A 21,666-nucleotide genomic window follows, 5' to 3' on the forward strand; every position below is an offset into this window, starting at 1 on the left:
ACTCCCTCAGCGTCTATTTCCATGGGTTCTGCAAGAATTGCCTTCCATGCATTCATCTCGCAAACTGCACTCATAGATCGCACAAGGAAGAGCTCTTTAGGGTGTTTGATAGGACCATAGATGTCCTAGGAAAATATCAAAAGCCAAAGATGAATTCAATGAGCTCATCAACCTTATTCAAGATAATTTCTTTGAACTAGCATATCAACTTGATGGGTCTTCAAAAATATGGGTTTCATTAGATTAAATCAAGTATCTATACATGGAGGAAACCAACTTTGTGAAGCACTTGGCCCATTTTTGTGCCAATCTTATAGAGGAAGGGTATGAGAAAGTGGATTCCAATGATCTCCTACAATTTGGGATCAACAAAACAGGGAATAGGTCCCTTTCTTGGGAGATGACATTCATCTTTCTTCTCCAAGAATGAAATTTAGAGGAAAAAACTGCATCTTCAAGCGCCCCCACCAAATCTGTTGACATGCTTTATCCCTAGACTAGAAAGTGACATATATGTGGAAGAGCCCCTTGATGAGGAAAGGGAGGAGATGGAAGCATCTCAAGCATTGGACTCAGTAGCCCCCTTCCAGTGTAGAGCAAGCAACTGCATCAGAGATCACTAAAGCAGGAACAAATATATGGTCACTCTCCCCTCTTCTCATCAATGGAGAAGAGTATGTATTCCTCCACGACATCAAGGTCCTTTTTGGATTATGGTAGGAAGAAGCACTAGAGGCATTAGATCGGTTTAATGTGGACACGTGTCCAAGATCCTAGAGTTTTCCACTTCCAAGCCAGAAATGGGGGAAGCTTTCACTTGTCTGATGGAATATACAGAGAGATCCATCAACATTATGAAAGAGGAAGGAATACAAGCTAATGACACCATAGGGGTAAGTTTGAATAATGTGTTAATAGTCTTCTAATTTAACTTGTTCTTTTTGGTCTTATAATGCTTGTTAAATTGTTGCACAAGGAATTTTGAGGTGGATGAGTTCTCTTGTCAATGGGGCCATGTTTGCAGTGCATTTGGGCAAGATCATGCTTTATCCCATTACCTCGGTAAACTGGCCTATTACTTCGTGGTCTTCCATAGCAGATACTCACCTCAAGGGCCTACAGAGTTGATGAAGTGCAAGGCCTTGTTGCATGCTATTGAGTACTCTAGCATCATTTGAAATGCTGACTAGGTCATTTTGGTGCATCGCTTGGCTACCATCAATGCATTCGGATCGAATATCCATGGTAGGCATTGGTGGAAGTAGCTATGTCATTGGCAATAGGAGAGAGGAAGATCTCAATGCTAGTAGGAGTAGGTTTATATCTCAGAGTGCTCTCGGGGAATCAAAGACCCCTATTGTTGATATATTGTTAATGACTCTGGAATACAAACTTCTTTTTTGATAGTCTTCTCATTCATATATTTTGTCTTTTGTAGTTCTGGGCACCCTGATGGATAATTTTTGGCAAATCCAGGTTGAATCTCTATGCACCGTAGATGGGAAAAGTGATCAAAACGTTTCATGATCCCACAAACCCAAAAACCCAACATGGCACAAATGGGAATCTAGGGGAGCCCCAGATGCCCAAACTCGTGTCATGGTAGGTTTTTGGGTTTCTAGGCTCATGGCAATGTTTGGCTCACTTTTTGCTTTTGCAACGCGGTGAGATTCAGCTTGAATTTGCCAAAAATGACTTGATCATAATGAAATTATGTGATTTATCCTTTCAAAACAAGAAAATATTGAAATAGACCATATCAACATTGAAATAATAGAAAGAGAACACGACAATGAGATGCTGCAAAAAATGAAAGTGTTTTGTATTATAAGAGGTTGCCACATTGGCCAATAGGGACAAAAGGCTTGGCCTTGTGGGCAACAAATACAGTGTAATCCTTCTACAAAAATGTAATCTATGGCCTAAGGCTAGGTTTCTTCAAGTAGGCTTTTAGAACCACCTCTACTCCCTCGTGAAGTGCCCCCAAAGCACCTGTGCTAAAACACACATCTTGCTTGTATTTCTGGGTAGTTTCACACACAACGCATTGGAAAGGAGCATGTGGGATGACTAGCTTGGCTCTATTCTATAGCTTTATGATTTCCTAGAGGGATCTTACTCCTAGTTTTGCTCTATATGGCTTCCTTACTCTTGGTGGAGGTGGTACAGGGATCTGCATGTGCTTTCATGGCCTATCATTAGCTGAGCATCAACTCTGACCTTAGTCCTCCACTTTGCTCTGACTTGTTCTTCCTCTATGTCCTCCTTGCATTGCCAAACAGTTTGGTCCTCGTTGGCATTTTCTCAAACCTAATCTTTGTAGGGTTCTCTTTGGGGACTGCTTGAATAGGAACTATATCCATGCTTGCTTGTATGAGAGGAAGAGAAACTATTGTTGATTTCCTCGCCATTTGCTTTGTCACCAGATTCCCACCAAGGTTCTTGATGTCCTCCAGATTGCCATGAGCAGAGAAGAAATAAAAACTTTATTATCAACTAGAGAAGCATTAGTATCGTATTTGGCTAATTTTTTTGACCATAGCACTCATTCCGAGCGATTTGCTCAAGATGAAGAACAAGTCTTAAGGAATTGACAAAGAAATTTCCAAGAAAGAATCTCAGGTTCCCTGTTGCTTTGCTTGGGTTGTGATTTTGTTACTCATCAAGAGATGTACGAAGCAGAAGACTCAGTTGCTCTAAGATGGAGAGCACCAATATACGGACATATACCTTTGCCTATGGCATGTGCGGTGTTCATGGCTTAAGAACTTGGTTAGGAAGGTGCATGATTGGCCCACCCGAGTGGCCATGTTCAAGAGCCTTGGAGCCATAATGAACATGCGTGGTTTGCCTGGGCAACCCACAAAGACCCAAGAGGACCACGTGAAGGATTTGGTGTCTAGTTTCATGCGAAGGATCAAGGCCAATAGTCAGGCGCACCTGCGCTGTTGGGATGGAGCCACAAGACACTTGGAGAAGCATGCACTGAATTTTGCATGGGTTTACTTGAAGGACCTAAAGAAGCTTTAGCATGTTAGGGACACACCTAATATTTGCGAGGAATATCATGTTAAAGATATAATGGGATGTGCGCACATCTTCTTGAGCTATGGATACATCAATGGACAAGAGTACGATTACATACAGTAGGAGGTTAAGGAGGAGGTTGCAAGTGACCCTCCCACCAATGACGATGAGAGTAGGAGTACAAGTGACAACAATGCAAAGCAATAGATAGTTTTTTACAATAGAGCACACTGCCTCGTTGGAACTGAATTTATTGTAATGGATATGTTGTGTGGCAACTAATACAGTATATGGTTTCCTTTAACACTAATGTGAAACATGTTCAAAATGATTGCCAAGTGGTGGTTATATGTCTCTCTTCTAGAAAGTTGGAATTGTGAAATGGTTGCAATGTGCTTTTCAAATGCACAAAATCAATGTTATGTGAAATGGTGGTTTTAATGTCGACACAACATAAGTTTGAAGTTCATACAAGCCTCGATCGTTTTTGAATTTGACATGTATGCTAGAGTTTGTACATCTCATGGGAATAGAAAAGCATGGTTTTTTAAACGTCTACATGACACTTTTTTGAAGTTGAAATGCCTTTCAATGCAAATAAATTTTTTTGATTACACACATGCGCCACAACCTGAAAGTTTAGGTCCTTCTCCATGAACAATCGTTTGAGAGTGGTGGCTAGGTTGGTACATTGTGCACTCCAACGCCTTTGTGGTTTTCTTCCTCGAGCATCATTATGGTCGCGATTCCTTGGCATGGGCAACCTTTATTTAAGTGAGCCACTAGGTACGCCCACCTTTATTTTGGTTGCAATTTTGAAGCGTGGGAAAGCTTTATGCTAGCGAACTTCCACGTACAATACAGAGGAAGCGAGACATAGACATAGAGAGAGAGAGAGAGAGAGAGAGAGAGAGAGAGAGAGAGAGAGAGAGAGAGAGAGAGAGAGAGAGAGAGAGTGTTGTTTTTGTGATGACACTTCTCATATGATGAAGCCACGTCTCATATGATGACACTTGTCATATGATGTGTGCATTGTTTTTGTGATGAGAGCTCAGGGACTTGGATGCTATGTGCAAAAAATCTCTCCTTGTTTGGAATATAGCATCCCCAACAACAGTTACTACATCAGGGGTTCATCAGTGCAAAGGCAAGTGGTGTATTGGAGATAGTTTTGGAATTCAAAAACCAACAGAGATCATCTTAGAACATAACAATCGATCAGCTTATATTTACCTTTATGTGAACCTTGAGACTGTTTTGTAGGTACTAGTGTAGCTTTGGTCCTGATGATCTTCGAGAATGTCAAACTCAAAATATTATGGCTTCCGCGAACCCTCCTAGGACAGGCAAGGGTAGTAGGCCATGGAAGCAAAAAGGCACCCACTGCCATGGCTGCACTTGCCATTTTTCTGTTTGCTAGCTTTATATATTTCAAGACGTGGCATCGATCACATACTTTCAAATGGAGCATGTGGACAAAATTGGACACATAGCCCATACGTCAGGTTACGAGGGTCTATCAAGGAGTGATGTGTCATTTGCTCCATGGCTTTCATGGAGAATGAAGTCATGGGTTCTCACGATGCTAGCGAGGGGTTTCACTCCACAACAAGTGTGGGGATCACAACGCATCAAAGACTTCTAGAAGCATCTGGAAGGGAACCCGAGTGCATTGGGCCAACGTGATAATTTCTTGATGATTCGAGACATACTCAACATTGCAAAGAAGCTGGACTCGACTACTTTCTAGCACCATGATGAAGATGCCATTAGTGTGAGGATTTGGGCTATGACTAACTTGGATCACGTGTTCATCTTTACTGAGCATGATATTTTGGAAGAAAGGCCATTCATCTTGGGCATCTAGACAGCTTGGTAATTGGATATGTTGAATGCATATTGCAATGTTGGCCTAATCGCAATGGATGCAACGTTCGGCACTAATCGATACAAGGTATTCGCATACAATATGACGTGTGCTTCTTCTCTAATAATTACTCTAGAAGCAGATCTATGTCTCATCCAAGCTCCATCCTCAACTGTACACCATAATGGTATTTAATCTGTACACCATGATGTATTCAATAAGCATCGGAATGGGGTTCCCATTGCATGGGTGATCACATTCTTGACTACGAAGGTAGATATTCAAACTTGGATGATGGCTATCTGTGATTGCGTCCTTGATCACAACAAATCATGGGAGTCCAATGCCTTCATCGTCGATGATGCCCTTGTTGAGGTGGATGCTTTGCGGTATGTATGCTTGTGTGTGCATGACAGTTCTTGCGCGTAGTTCATATGTCCTAACACCTATTTCTATGTAGGCTTGTCTTTGGTGTGGACATATACCTTTGCCTATGGCATGTGCGGCGTTCATGGCTTAAGAACTTGGTTAGGAAGGGGCATGATTGGCCCACTCAAGCAGCCATGTTCAAGAGCCTTGGAGCCGTAATGAACATGCATGGTTTTCCTGGGCAACCCGCAAAGACCCAAGAGGACCATGCAAAGGATTTGGTGTCTAGTTTCATGCTAGACTTCGTGCATGAGAGGTATTGAAAAATGTGAGACATGTGCCTAAGCTGAACAAGAGTCTCATTTCAACGGGTCTGCTAGATGATGCTGGTTTTCAGACCATCTTTGGTTTTGGGAGTTGGAAAATTCAGAAGGGCTCTATGCTTTTGGCCAGGGGTGCCAACTGTGGGACTTTTTATCCCTTACATGTATCAGGGGTGTTTGATCATGTTGTTGCAATAATCGAGTAGCCAAGCACTTCTTTATGGCATTGCCGGTTGGGCCATATGAGCCAAAATGGGATGAAACTCTTATGCTGTTTGGGTTATGTACTACTATTGAGTTTCTCTGATAAAGGTGGATATCCATTTTCAAATAGATGAAGAGAATGCACCATTTTTAAAGAGAAACGAATCCTCCTTAGCAAGTGATAGTGATTTAGTAGCTCCTCAAAATCAAGGAAAAGCACACATGGATTTGTGGTTAGAAGGGAAAATATACCCAGTAGATCCACAAACTTATCAGACTCCTCAACTCCATGGATTGACCAGCTTAATAAAGTTCCTATGTAAGGGTGAGAATGGTTTGTTAGGATATTGTCGAAGGTTGATTGGTCACGGAGCAAGTAGCCTTCACAGCCAATATCAATCTTTGCTTAATGAAAGAGACAAAAGGATCACAATGTTGGAGGCTTGGAATCAACATTTGGTATCATCTATGCAAGCTACAAGTGTTCAAATTCTACATATGATGGCATAGAGAAGAAAAATCAAGAATTACAGGTAAAGGTTCAAACATTAGATGCTCAATTGGGAGAGAGCACTATAAATGCATATCACTTACAGATGCAAAACACAACTCTGAAGGATGAGATCAAGAAGTTAGAAAAAACATTATCATTCATGAAGGATACTCCAATGGGTCCAAGACTATGTAAGAGGAAATTGCATCCAATGGATGAAATATCCAAGAAAAGTGGTCACCGGAAGCGTCGAGTGAGAGCTTGTAGGAGTGTTTCAGAACTCATGTCTATCCATGATGAACACTGTGGTGCTATGGGTGAAGTGCTTACAAAAAAAATGCTGGAGTTTGTTATACAACATCCAAAATTCAAAAGTCTAAAATCAGAGAGAATGTCTGAGTCAATGAACAAAGTTATGGAGCATTTCAATGCAACTAGTGCATAGGAAGTTTCTGATACTATAGGGATAAGTACAAGAGCATATCTGCTCATATTTAAGAGCTTAAAAATAGCATGTCTTTCTGTGGGAGCAAAAGTTAAAGCCTCGCTTCCTAAATCGACTGATGTTGATAAGGCCAGGCATGCACTCAAATTGGGCGTACTTGATTTAGTCGGTGAGCCCCAACATGTATGTAGTACACTAACTTTGAAAACAAAGGCTGGAGAGACTAAAGAATTGGAATTGACAATCAATAATAACTTTGTGATGGATGTTCGAAGAGTTCTGCAAGCCATGGTGAAGTTTTATGATATGCCTATGGAGGAATACAATGGTACTTTGAAGATTGTACTAAAGCTTGATGAAAGTGAGGTGGTCAAAGGTCGAAAATTAGAAAGAGTTAGTTTGACAATGATGAATAAAATACTAGACCTTGAAGCTAAGCTTGATGATGCAAGATAGCTCAATGTGCAATCAGAACAGGAGGTTTGGTGGTTGGCTACCTTTGAGGTATGATGGAAATTTGTATTTTAATGCAATAATGCAAAAAGACTTAGAATATCATGTGAGTTTTTTTTGCAGGTGCCGAAAGAGTCACATTCAATTTTGAAGTGGTTTTTTGACCAAACTAATATCCCAAGTGTGATCAAAGATCATAACAATGGTGAGCTACTTGAAGTTGAGGGCTATGGATCCTACCGTGTAGAATGGCATCTAGCTGCTGACCTCAAGACTATTAAATGTATGTTTAATGTGGCACATGGAGAAAATACAAGCCATCCTTGTCCACTGTGCATGCAAATGAGAGTACCTGCAAAGGGTGGTAAAAAGAATCAAAAGCAATGGGCAAGATAGATCAAACTAAGGCACCAGATAGGGATGCTCTAGGGAAAGATCCATCATGGAGCCCAATTCTTGAAATTCCTCGAGCGAGTACACATTTGTTCACTTCATGCTATTGTGAGAATAATTGAAAAGTTGGTGCATCTGTACATCATTGATGCATATAACTTGAAGCCCCAACAAGAGAGTGAGAGGATGATTGCAAGAATTGAAAAGGTTCTTTCAGATATGAGACTACACTCTGGGCAAGTAAAGATTACAAAAGATGAGAAAAGATCTAGAAAAACAAGCAATGTTCCTTGTAAGCCAAGCTTTGGTGGTGTCAAGGCTTTAAAATTCCTTTTTACAACGAAGAAGAATGACAAGCTCAAATGTGCTAATGAGTTTGATGTATGGGGAAAGTTACACAATGCCTATTGTGAACGAGGGGGGAGGGCCAAAAAGTACTGGAAAAGGCACGAGTGTGGTTAGCTCTTGATAGCTTGGTACCTTTACTACAAAAGAAAAGATTCAAAGAAGATGATGCACAATGTTTCATCAATGTAGTGAATGACTTTAGCCAAAATATGGAGATAGGTTGGGGAAAGAATCATTTCACATAGTACATGGTAATCTCTAACTAGGACATTGAGATGTGCATATTGAATGGTCCTATATTTATTGATTTGTTTTTCTATTTGGCAGCACATATTATATGCTCATGCACCATACATGCCATGGAATTATGGAAGCATCGGAGTGTGGTCCACTCAGGGCATGGAAAGATCAGATTGGGAAGCATGTTGTGCATGTAATAGAGCGACCCAACACGGGGGTGGTAGAACTAAGTCAAGCCCAATGGTTTAATTGGTTCAATGGTGGTACGGGCGTATCGAAATAAGAGTAGCTGCAACACTAGCATTCAAAGAGTCCTTAGTGTCCCATGCAGTGCAAGATGTTAACGCGAAACGTCGAAGAAGAATACACAACTCATCGAATGCAAGATAGAATCATGCAAGGTGGCATGCAACCCGTCATAGACAAGGGTGCATATGGGTGGAGACAGATGAAAATGATGGTCTAAACTCTTCCAATGTGGATGCCCATGCATAAGTTTCAGAATTTCTTTATAATTTTAGTTATGTGATTTGTAGTAAAGCCAACGTATAATGGACATGAGTTGCAGTATAAATGAGAAATTTTGTGTTATGGGATGTTAATTATAAGTATTTAGCTCAAGGTTGCACTAATTTTACTTCGTTTAGGGTTTTTATTGAAACAAGTATTTTCAAAAAAATAGGGTTTTTGTCCCTATATAAGAGAATGCGCCCTCATTTTCATTTCATTGTTTAGAGAGCTCTCCACTCCCACACCACCTCCCACTCGCCCTTGAGATTTCCACCCTATCTCTCACACCCTCACCCTTTCTCTTGCACACTGTCTCCATCCCCCTGGCTAGGCCCAAGACCAAGGCACCACGGAGACTGGCATAGCCAGACCCACCTGACGACTCAGAGATAGAGAGTGATAGCCCCCCCTCTCCCCCCAATGATCCCCATCGAAGGGAGAAACTGCCAATCTGGAAGGCAGATAGGGAGCAAGAGGGACAGAGGAAGGCACAAGAGGAGGGACAGAGGAAGGCACAAGAAGATCCTCTGATAGAGACGGATGACTCGGAGAGCACAGAGGAGGAGCGTGCGGAAGAGAAACAATGAAGGACAGAGCCAAGGACCAAGGCAAGAATATAGGGTCCACGCCGACAGGGGAGAGGTGCCCAAGCTCCAAGTGCAAGTCAAAGAGGCCTTCAACATCTAGGAAGAGGCCCTCCACATCAAGGGCAAAGAGGCCCTCCTCCAGTGAGGCGGTACAGATTCAAGCCAGGGACAATGGCATTTCGAGAGATCAGAAAGTTTCAGAAGTCCATTGATCTGCTCATCTTGATGGCTAGCTTTGCCAGGGTGGTACGCGAGGTCATGCAAGACCTCAACCTTAGGCGTGGAGTTGTGGAGGCTCCTTGGCATATTTCTAGAGACGCTTACTTGCCCTGCAGCATGCATCAAAGGCCTAACTAGTAGACCTCATGGATGACACCTAGCTGGCTACTGCCAGAGGTGCCAACTTCTTCATCTTTGTCCTCGAACAATTCCCTCTGCAAATTCATGAACTCTGTTCATCGGACATGTCGTACTCTAGTGCGACATCCTCGATTGCCTTCTGTGTTAGTTGGATTGCCTCCAGATTGGTGAGGCTCGAGTCATCAAAGCATGCAATCTCATCGATTGCTGGATTGACTGGAGCCTCAAAGTCAATGACATCATCAAAAGTGTCATTCGAGAGCCGACATAGCACCTCGTCCTCTCAGAGACTGGTTTCTTCCATCACTTCCAATAGGGTAAGGTATTCCTCACCCTCAATCCTGATTGGATCAACTGTAGCAAGGTGTGGCTTGGTTGCTACCTCATCTAGATTATAGGTAGAGGATGGATATGTACGAGTTGGATATGAAGATAAGATGACCTCACTTTCAACTTGCTCCTCAGCTAGGCTAATAGTATGCTCCTCATGCTCCAGGTCTAGGTTTAGGTCATCTCCTCCACCACTTGTTGATGGACCTGCTCCACCACTTGTGGATGCAGGAGAACGGTAAGGGCTGCATCTCTCTCGATCAAATTAATTGGGGAAGATGAATCATCCCCGATGGGAATAGCATACTCATGGAGGAGATAGGGACATTATCCATGGCCCTACCTAGTGTCTTCTTGAAGTTACACTCTGGTAAAAAGAACTCAAAATATCCAATGAAACCCATTGGTGAGGGGAGTTAGCAATCACGATAGATTGCCCATGGATAAGTCTATCAAAAAATTGATGAGAGGGATTATTAGCAGGAAGGAGAGCTCTCAAGTGTGACTCAAGATGGAATGCCTTGCAGAAGATAGGATAAACATGATCTGCAGAGGCATGGGAATTAGTGGATGAAATCCATTGGTCAAAAGCCTCTCTAGGGGAAGCCATGAGTGTAGGAGGATGCTCAGGAAGATGAAAGAGGAGGCTGTGGAATGCAAGGTTACTAAAGAGTGGGAAACTAAAAATGTGAAAATGACCTTAGAAGTGTACTTTATAAATGGGCATTGCCCTTAAAAATGCTCTTAATTACAATATTTTTATATTTATTGTTTTTTCTTTGGAAAGTCTCTCTCTCTCTCTCTCTCTCTCTCTCTCTCTCTCTCTCCCCTTAGCTATCTCCCTCTCTCTCTCTCTCTCTCTCTCTCTCTCTCTGCCCTTATCTATCTCCCTCTTCTCTCTCTCTCTCTCTCTCTCTCTCTCTCTCTCTCTCTCTCTCTCTCTCTCTCTCTCTCATAGACCCACAAAGTCTTTCGAGGATGTTAATATATCTTTCTTTCCCTTCCTTTGTGTTCCTCATTGCTCTCTCTCTCTCTCTCTCTCTCTCTCTCTCTGTGACACCCGATGATCATCTTGTTGTCATGTTGCCCTTAGCTATCTATATCATGGACATTGATTTTACATATACACTTTTTGTATTTTGTTAGTGGCTCCACCCTTTGGATCAGTTGTATTTGGGTTTTTTTTCAATCTCATAGTCTCTCAAAGACCTTAATTAACTTTCTTATTTTTCTCTTTCTCAACTTAGAGGTGCAAATGAATAAATGCAATCTTAACTCTCTCTCTCTCTTCCCATTCTCTCTCTCTCTCTCTCTCTCTCTCTCTCCCACTCTCCATCTCCCTCTTCTGTCCACGTCTCCATTGTCATTGACATCGATTTTATGTATACACTTTTTGTATTTTGTTAGCGGATCCACCCTTTGGATCAGTTGTATCTGGGTTTTTTTTCAATCTCTTAGTCTCTCAAAGACCTTAATTAACTTTCGTATTTTTCTCTTTCTCAACTTAGAGGTGCAAATGAATAAATGCAATCTTAACTCTCTTTGTCTCCCTTTGTGTCCCTCTCCCTCCCTCAGTCTCTTTCCCTCCCTTTCTGTCCCTGACTGCTCTCTCTACAAACAAAACTTTCAAGATGAAATCACTCTGGAGTTGACTCTATATAATCCAAAAAGGTAGAGAACGAGCCGAAAATGATAGAACACCCGCTTTTCTCACTCCTTCCAAGCAAATTTAGGTCGCAACTTCAGGAGGTGACTCTCTATACTCCAAAAAGGTGAGGAAAGAACCGAAAATGAGAGAGTTACACCCGTTTTTCTCTCCTTCCAAGCAGATTTAGGTTGCAACTTTGGTTTCTAAGAGAGAGTGAAATAAGTAGAGAATGAATAGAAGAGAAGAGGGATGAACAGAGCTTTGACAGAAGTTTTTTTGAGAGATTTTTGAATGTGGAAGAAAAACGTGAGCAAAGAGGAGAGAGAATGACTAAGCAAGAGTGGAAAAAAGATATTTTGAAACCAGCTACTAGAAAGTGGCGGGAATGAATGTTTGAAATGTTTTGCAAGAGAGAGAATAGGGGGAGAGCTGGTTAGGAAGTCAAAGTTTGGGCCAAATGGTTGAACCAAATGGAAAATATGAGCATAGTTTTAGCTAGGGGATAGTTTGCCCTCGAAGGAAAACAAGGAGGCCTGACATGGTCAGGGCAGGCCTGTTAAAGATAATTTTTTATTGTGAACCACCAATGATGTTTTTTGGGATATTTTGAAAAAAAACTAAAATTTTCCCTAGATTTTGGAAGCCTCTGTTATAGAGAAGTCCACATGGCATAATCTCTTTCATGGATACCATATTCCCTTATCCAAGCCTCTAATATTTTAGTAATTCTCCAAAAAGCCCCTTTTTTAGTCCAAAATTTTTATAATGATGATGATGATAACCTATATATACCCAAATGTTCTCAATAAAATGAATTATAGTTTTTTGGGTCAAAACTTGACATTGACATGAAACAAAATTAATTGCACCACTGAATTGGAAAGTGTCAAAATCCACAATTGTTCCACCCCACATTGTTTACCATCTTCAATATTGCAGGAGGGATAAAAGTGGCACTATGCATGCGCTTCTCTGCATGCTTGCCTACCTTTTCACCATTTAAGGTAAAATGGAAGGACTCAGACATGCCATCCTCCATGACCAATAGGTGTTCCCACACGTCCCTGAGAGTCCATTGTGACGTGACGGTCACCTTCTTGACATCTCCTAAATGAGAATCAATACATAAACTTACCCCTGTATTATCACCATCGTTATAGTCAAGGGGGAGCCAATTGCCACCTGTTTTCTTCCAGCGCCTATATTGGAAAGCGAAATATAACATTTAGCGGGAGATGTGGTACTTGACAACTACATTGCCCTTACATACATGGCATTGAAACAAATCCCTTTTGTTCACCTGACGTGCTTCCCCAATTCACCCCAAGCAATTCCTCAAGGGCATTCTCATATAGGCACTTGTGTGATCACATGGTTTTTGTTTTGTGCGTCTGCATATTCTGAAAACAAGAAGCAAAAATGTGCAAAGGCATAAACCAAGACAACCTTACCCATTTAGAGCCAAATGTAAACTTCATGGCCATGCTCACATCCTTTGCAATCTTTACCTTGTATGATTGCACTATTCTTGTGTCCACCATGTTGCAATTCATGTCTTCAAGTTGTGGTTTTGCAATGCATTGAAGATGGCCATAGCCTAATGCCTTCCTTGGACTAATGTACTTGGCATTATACCAATAGATATTTCTCTGTTTCAAAGCAGAGGACTCCTCTCCAGCATGCCTTTGCCTTCCTAAATCCTCATGAATGGCAGTAAACTTACCTACTACGAAGCACTCGATTGGTTCCCACTCCTCAAAGTCTAAAAGAAATACATCTGCTATGCACAAGTGCTATTTCAAAATACAATTTCAAACTGACTCATTACACTTAGAAATCTTACACAAAATGCACACTTACAATGCAATGGTATTGTCGATTCATTGCTTGATGGAGCAAGGCACATGTCCTTCCTCATGTAGATGTGTTGCACCTTTGCAAGCCATCCTTTCTTCCCAAGCTTGAACTTCATGGTGAAGCCCTTCCATTCATGCAAAAGATCACCTCTCTTGCTCTTGGAAAACTTATGTGGACCCTTGGCATATCCTCTCATGACTATCCAATCATTCAAGCTGTAGGTGCAAGGCACCCATTCATCCAGTGCATTTTTGCTCTGTGGGACTCAGAGGACATATATGGTCTCCTCACCATGCTTGTATAGAGGTCACAATAGCAAGAGTGGACCTGAAAGTACAACTTGGAGGGAGAGAGCAGCTTTGATAGAGGGAGAGAGAGGGAGAGGGGAGGAAGGTATAGAGGGTGCAACTAAAGGTGGAGAGTAGCTCCAAGAGGTGTTGTAGCTAGGAGTAGAGAGATAAAGAGTAGAGGGGAATGAGTAGCTACTGTAGGAGGTGTTGTAGTAGCTAGGAATGGAGGGAGAAAGAGAAGAGGGGGATGAGCAACCACTAGAGGAGCTACTGTAGCTAGGAATGGAGGGAGAAAGGGGATGAGCAGCTGTTGTAGGAGGTACTGTAGCTAGGAATGGAGAGAGAAAGAGTAGCTGCTACTACAAGAGGTGCTGGAGAGGGAGAAAGACAGTGGAGCAGAGCAGGAGGGGGCAGAGCAGCTGCCAAATGAATTCCCACATTTGAAAAATAGAGGGAGAATGGAGTTGGACTAGAGAAGAGGAGGGGGCAGGCCTGCAACAAGCTGAGAGGGGGGGAAACTTCGCCCAAAAGGGCCCACCACATCTTGAATGAATTGTAGGATTGTCTGGGGGTAGTGCATATGGGAGGAGCGTCAAGCATGGGTTGAGGGGGGGGGGGCGATGGTTTTAGTGGTCCCCGGTGTAAGAGGAGTAGCCAATAGGGGCTATTTGTTGCAAGTCCTGTCCACCCTCCACCTCAACATGGCATTGCCCCACAAAAAGGAGCACTCCCATTGGTACACCTCAAATAGCTCACTAATCCCTTGAAATTAGGAAATACTAATTGGGGGCCCTTTAGAGACCCCAATTCTCCCCTAATGAATGGTTGCCTTATGTTGCATGGGCTTACAAGACTAGTTCTCAATATCAAAGCATATCAAGGTTGGAAGGGATTTAATGTTGCTTGGAATATTTCCACTTTGAGTATATCTACTCCTTTATAAAGTGGAACGTTTCAACTTTGAGTATATCTACTCCTTTATAAGATGCTCAATAATGTGTCAGATTCTATTTTATAAGAAAAGTAGCCTCTTCTCAAGCCTTATGTTCTCAAGAGTTTCTTTTGGAACATTAGAAGAAAACAATAATATAATGATGGAAGTAATCTCGATACCATTAAAAAGAGTGTATTCATTATCCTCTAAAAAGGACAATATGACAAGCATTTGTTAGGTTGTAGAAAATTAAGATAAACACTAAAATTTTAGTAAGAGATTCAAATCATAAAACGATTTATGCTCATGTGAGAAAGAGTCAAAGGATGTTCTTGTGACCATTACTAGTGGAAATTGACATTTAATATATTTTTTACTGGCTATGATTGCAAAATACTTGTTAAGATTGTGCTTAGCCTTTGTTTTAAGGATGAAAATTAAGCATTTTATTTACAAAACCAACAAAATTCAGATGGGACTTTGACCTCTAAAAACGCATTGTGTAAGAGTAACCTTTATTAGAAAGTTTGTTTTCCACTAGCATTAGTTGTGACCAGTCCCACGAGTATACATGAGTGTATGTGTGATGTGGGTGTGTCCATACATGCATGATTTCACCCAAAAAACAAGATGAATGCTCATAAGGCTTGCCTGAGATGTGCAGCATGGAAAAGAGGGTGGAAAGGAGAGAGAGAGAGAGAGAGAGAGAGAGAGAGAAGGTGAATGATAAGGCATGCCTGTGTGTGAGTGAAATGCTGAGAGAGAGCATAAAATTGGAGGCCCGAGCATGAAAAGGAAGAAGGAGATTAAGAGTGTGCAAAGAGGAATAAATGAGAATGGCCCAAAAGTCATAAAGGGGAACCCAAATCATCAATAGTCTACAAGTGCACCAACCACAAATTAACACTTAAGAGAGCATGAATAATAAGAATGATTTTATTTTTCCCATCTCAAAACCACAACCTTCACTAAGGCCTACCCATGGCAGGCCAAAAATAGGAGAATTTCTTAGGCCTACGCTCGTCCAACAAAGCTAAAAATTAAATGTGAGGAGCTAAGTCAAGAAACATCATTGGTCTAGTGGAAAAAAAAATGCTAGGGTCCTTGGATGAAGTGCTGCCACATCCACGAACGTTTCCGCCACGAAGCTAAGGCGGTGTGTATGCTACAACTTAGTAAGTGTAAAGGGCCTTAGACTGTAGAATATGTCGAAATATAGAAGTAATTAGTCGCGGAAGAATTTTTGGAAACCAAAATTAGTGAAACTAGTTTCATCACTAAATAAGGCTACGTTTCACGCAGGCCAACGAAAAGTGTGCATACATGCATGGATGTGAGTCTCTGTGTTGACTTTCTCCTCACCGACACCCCGAGTGCTCCGTAATCATCCTCATAGTTTTTATCGTTTTAGGTGCGTTCGCTGCTGTATCTCTGATTAGCGGACTCATCCAAGCCACTGTGCCGCTTTGCTTCGGCAGAGTTAAAGATGAATCGATGTGCCAGCCGCATCGACTCTAAAAAGTTCCGAAGCGATCAACTGAAAGCGCAGCTCGTCGGTTAGGACCGACCTGAAGACATCTTGCTGGCTCGTGAACGCCCAGCGGGAGGCGAGCGAAACAATTCGTCCTCTTGATAAAGCATGCCTTCTACTCAACGCAACGTGCATTACATGTTAAGGAAGAGAGTAAGATCCCATACGGCACGGGCAAGGATGAATCAGACGCTGGCGGTTGCGTGGCTGATACTCTCGGGAACCGGAGTGGATTGCAAGTTCGGGAAGTGTGTCCGGGAACACCTCTTTCGGCAATGGCTAGATGTGGGTCGCCGATTGCACTGGGAAAGAACGCGAGCGAGAGGGCTGGTTAGGGATGCAAGAGAGCTACGGCGATCATCCGGAGATGTCACAGGGAAACCATGACAGCTCCCAAGGCTACTCGAGCCATGTGTGTCGCTATTGCAGAAAGGAGTTTACGTCCGGCAGGGCGCTGGGTGGGCACATGAGGACGCATGGATCGGTGGGATCCGTGTTTACTGAGTGGGAGGCTATGGGGGCGGGTAAGGATGAGGAAAGCGGGGAGATGGATCAGCTGAGCAACGATTCCGCTACAGAGGAAAACGATGGGCAAAAATCGGGGGGAGATGAGGGAGGCAAGGTTGAGGCGAGCGGGGAGGAAGAGGAAGCGACGTTCATGAGGGTGAGCAGCAGCTCGAAGGCTACGTTGACCAACAGAAACAGGGACATGAACGGTTGCGAGGAGGTTGATCTCAAGAAGGAAGAGGACGAAGAAGACGACGACAAACAGCTGAATTACGCTCTCCGGCGTAATCCCAAGAGAAGCAGGCTATTCTTCGATGAGGACTACACTGCTGTGGAGATGGTGCCTCCGCCTCCGGCTTCCTCCTCCTCGAGCTTGCCCAAGAAAGGCACCATCTCCATCGACTTCGTAGAGGAGAAGGTGCGTGCAGCATGCACAGAGTGCGGGAAGGAGTTCTCGTCGTGGAAGGCGTTGTTCGGTCACATGAGGTGCCATCCGGAGAGGCAGTGGCGGGGCATTCAACCACCGGATGAGAGGCAAGCTGCCATGGCCAAACAGATTGGGAAAACAGCTGCACGTCGCCAGTGGACGAGGAGGAAGCAGATCGCCAAGGCGACAGCGATGGTTGTAACGGAGCTTGCTGACGATGAACGTGATGGAGAGGAAGAAGACGACGATGAGGAGCTGAAATGGAGCAGAAATCCATTGAAAGACGACGATGAAGAGCTGAAATGGAGCAGAAATCGATTGAATTTGATGCTGGAGGAGGAGGAGGAGGAGGAGACGGAGACAGAAAGCATCGAGGCGGCGTACATCAACAAAAACGCCGGCGCAGCCGCCCATCTTCACCACCGCCGTCAACCGCAGCCTAACGGTCAGCACCTCCACATTTCCGCCGCCGCTGTGATCAACAACACCAACCATGGCCTCACCGACGCCGCGCACCTCCTGCACCACCCGCCTCGTCCACCGCAGCTGCGCGGCAGCTCCTCCGCTGCTGCAGCGAGGGGCAAGCGCTCCAGGCGGTCTCGTTTCACAGTTCGCTCGCTGCAAGCCGTTACGGATGGAGCTGTTGCGGAGCAGCAGGTAGCTGGGTCAGCGTTCTCATCCTCGACGTTGTTGGAGGAGGAGGAGGAGGAGGCGGCGGCAACAACATCGATCGCGAAGCTGAGGGAGGAGTGGGATATGGCGAATTGCTTGGTGATGCTGGCACTAGCAGGATCGTGCGGCGCTGCTGATCAACTTCAAGGGGTGGAGGAGGAGACAGAGGAAGATTCATCAGCTTGCTCTGGAGGGGTCGATAGCAGACTGGAAGAGGACGAGGAAGAAGAAGACTTTGGCGGAACCCCCAAATTCTTCGCCAGCTCCGCCATCTCCCCCGCTTTCCAATGCCAAACTTGCCTCCGTCGCTTTAAGTCCCACCAGGCTCTCGGCGGCCACCGCGCCAGCCACAAGAAGGTCCAGGGCTGCTACGCCAGAACCCACGCCAATTTGGCAGAATCTCCCCCCCATCTAGTGGAGCCCAAGCCCAGCTTCGCAGCAGCACCCCCCCCACATCTAGCGGCCCTTTTGGTGGCAAAGGCCCCTTCCACCAAGCGGCCCCTTGGTAAAGGTCACCAGTGCTCCATCTGCCTCCGTGTCTTCCCCTCTGGCCAAGCTCTCGGTGGCCATAAACGTTGCCACTGGGACACCCCTCTCAACCACAAACCCTTCCATGTCTCCGCCATCGCCCCTTCTTCGACATCCATCCTGAAAGATGAGCTCCTCCATCTCGACCTCAACCTTCCTGCTCCCATTGACACTGATGATCCTTCTCATTTTGCCCTTGCTTGCCACCTCAATGATCTCCACACAACCCTGCCTCATGCCAAGCCCACACATGGAGCACTCCTCGAACTCAGCCTCAACAATGCTCCTACCTACTATGCAACATCGGGTGAAAGGCCACTCCCCTCCTAAAGTTCTTTCCTCTACGCTACCCCCTTCCATTGGTTGCCTTGCTCCCATATTTACATGAGCATTGCCCAACCCACATTTACGTCCTCCTTATCATTTAGGAGGTTCGTCATAGGAACATGTATATATTGTAGGTACCTTCACTCGTCAATAAGTGTAGGAAATAACAAATTCATTCTAATGACACAATAAGATAGTCTCATTTACATCCATAGTTCTTGACATGTTTAATTCTTTTAATGTTCTTACAGCTCTCTCTCTCTCTCTCTCTCTCTCATGCACACACACACACACACACACACACACACACACACACACATGCACAAACACATGCACATGCACATGCGCGTGCGCGTGTGCACGCACACATGCACGCACTCGTGATCCATGTGTCCCATGTTATTTCAAATGGGCATGCTTAAACATATATTTGTATGCTCCCTTTACAAAAGAGTTAGTGAGGTTTCATGTAACAACATTTATTATGTGTGTCTATTTAATAGTTAATAGTTCATTGTTGCATTAATATATTTTCTCTATTGCCTAGTCTATAAATTGCTCATAAAAAAGTTGTACAAGTGTGAAAGGTTCTCTTGATGAAAGGTTTGCCTTGGATACAAATAGCATCTTGATTAGCCAAGAATGGGATCATCGATGCTGGGGTGAAAGGATGCAGACTATCATCACTCCGATCTCATAAATAAAGGCCAGCAAGAGCGTAACACACGAATGAGAACATGGAAGGGTGGCATTGGTGAAACATCAAGTAGCGGTCGAGAACCATCAAGAGGGAAGGGAGGGGTGGTTGAGTGTAGTTATGAGAGGTGGTTAAGTTAGGAGGGGGGAACGGCGGAGAAAGGAAAGGGTATGGTTGTACGGCGTAAGCTAAGCAGGAGGGGGGAATGGTGGAGAAAGGAAAGGGTATGGTTGTAAGCTAAGCTAAGCTAAGTGTGCGTGCGTGCGTGCGTGTGTGTGTGTGTAATGTAGGGGGCAATTAATAAGCCAAAAAAGTGCATGAGTGACAAAATTTGAAGAGGGGAGAGGAGAAGAGTGGAGATGAGGAGAGAGAGCACAGCTAGCGAGCACACCACAGATGACTAACTGTACACTAGATTTAGTTGAAAAAATAGACCCATTTAGGGTTAGGGTTAGGGGATCTAACCCTTTTTTTTATAGCACTCTATTGGGTAGTGCTATGCACATATGATCATGTGATGGTGCTATGCAAACATGATCACATGATGTTGAGCGTGAACTCTCAACACCTTCCCTCAAGATCAACATCATGAAGTAGGCCTTCCCTGAAGATGATGATTCTAGGGAATCGAAGAAGGACTGAGCATTACATTCCATCACACCCCTTTAATGGGAATGTCCTTCCTCTGCATCAAACCAAGAGCTAATCGGTGTTTCTCGAATAGCTCTTTACTGAGTGGTTTGGTAAAGATGTCTGCAACATTCTCTTTGCTATCACAATGCTACAGTGTGATGTCACCAAGTAACACTCTTTCTCTGATGAAGTGCGCTCTAACATCAATGTGCTTTGTCCTGGAGTGATATACTGGATTCTTGGCCAATGATTGAGCCGATCGATTATCACAGTATATTGTTGTCGGCTTTGACTCATCAAAATAATCTGTTTTTGACAATAGTCTTCTGAGCCATATAGCCTCACATGCACCTATAGTGAGTGCTCTATATTCTGCTTCTGTCGAAGACAAAGAAACAGTTGGTTGTTGTTTGACAACCATGATATAGCACCTTGACCAAGGAAAAATGCATATCCTTGTGTCGATCTCCTGGTCTCATGATCTCTGGCATAGTCAGCGTCACAGTATCCATGCAACCATGGATGACTTCCTCTGTATTCTATCGCAAACTGTCTTGTACCTCTTATGTATCTCAAGACTCTTTTGGCTGCATTCCAGTGAGATTGTTTTGGATTTTCCATAAACTGTGCTAATGAGCTTACTGCATAACAAATATCTAGCCGTGTGATAGTCAGATATATAAGAGATCCAATGAGCTGCCTGTAGTACCTGTCATTGACTCTAGGCTTTTCTTAATCTTTAGTAAGTTTCAAACTCTATTCAATGGGAGTGGCTTTGCAATCTTGCAATCTGCCATATGAAACTTCTTCAGGAGACTATCAACATACTTGAGCTGACTCATAAATGTGCTATCTGAATCTGTCCAGAACTCAATTCCAAGACAATAGTGCATAAGTCCAAGAACTTTCATGTCGAACTTTGCAGATAAGTCTTGTTTTAGTTTTCTGATGAAGCTATCCTTGCTTCCTGTCACAATCAGATCGTCTACGTACAAAAGTGCAATAGTAATGTCTTCCCCTTGAACTTCTTCAGGAGACTGTCAACATACTTGAGCTAACTCATAAATGTGCTATTTGAATCTCTCCAGAACTCAATTCCAAGACAATAGTGCATAAGTCCAAGATCTTTCATGTCGAACTCTGTAGATAAGTCTTGTTTTAGTTTTTTGATGAAGCTATCATTGCTTCCTGTCACAATCAGATCATCTACATACAAAAGTGCAATAGTAATGTCTTTCCCTTGAACTTCATAGTAGAGAGTATGATTTGCATTGGATTTCATGTATCCCAAATTAGCAAAATACTTGTTAATTCTGATGTACCAACTTCTGGGTGCTTGTTTTAAGCCGTAGAGACTTTTCTTGAGATGGCAAACCTTATTCTCCTTTCCTGGTTCAACATAACCTGCTGGTTGTTGCATGTAGAATTCCTTGTCTAGATAACCATTGAGAAATGCATTCTTGACATCGAGTTGATATACATTCCATCTGTTGAGTGTCACTAATGATATCAAGAACCATATGGAATCCATCTTTGCTACTAGAGCATAAGTCTCATCATAATCCTGACCATATTGCTGTGCAAATCATTTTGCAACTAGTCTGGCTTTATATCTTTGGCTCATCTTTGGATACTTCCATCTGGATTGTACTTCACTTTGTATACC

General features: G+C 43.3%; 1 protein-coding gene across 1 annotated transcript; it reads left to right on the top strand.

Annotated features, from left to right (window-relative positions):
- Positions 1 to 16,492: 16,492 nt before the first annotated feature.
- Positions 16,493 to 18,673, top strand: LOC147886396 (uncharacterized). The gene has a single exon (XM_087395237.1). The coding sequence runs from the start codon at positions 16,493 to 16,495 to the stop codon at positions 18,671 to 18,673; it is 2,181 nt and encodes a 726-aa protein (XP_087251363.1).
- The last annotated feature ends 2,993 nt before the right edge of the window (positions 18,674 to 21,666 follow it).

Source organism: Dipteris shenzhenensis, chromosome 24 (genome assembly GCF_047967505.1).
Source record: "Dipteris shenzhenensis isolate YYH24624 ecotype China chromosome 24, Dip_SZ_1.0, whole genome shotgun sequence".
NCBI classification, from domain to species: Eukaryota; Viridiplantae; Streptophyta; class Polypodiopsida; order Gleicheniales; family Dipteridaceae; genus Dipteris; species Dipteris shenzhenensis.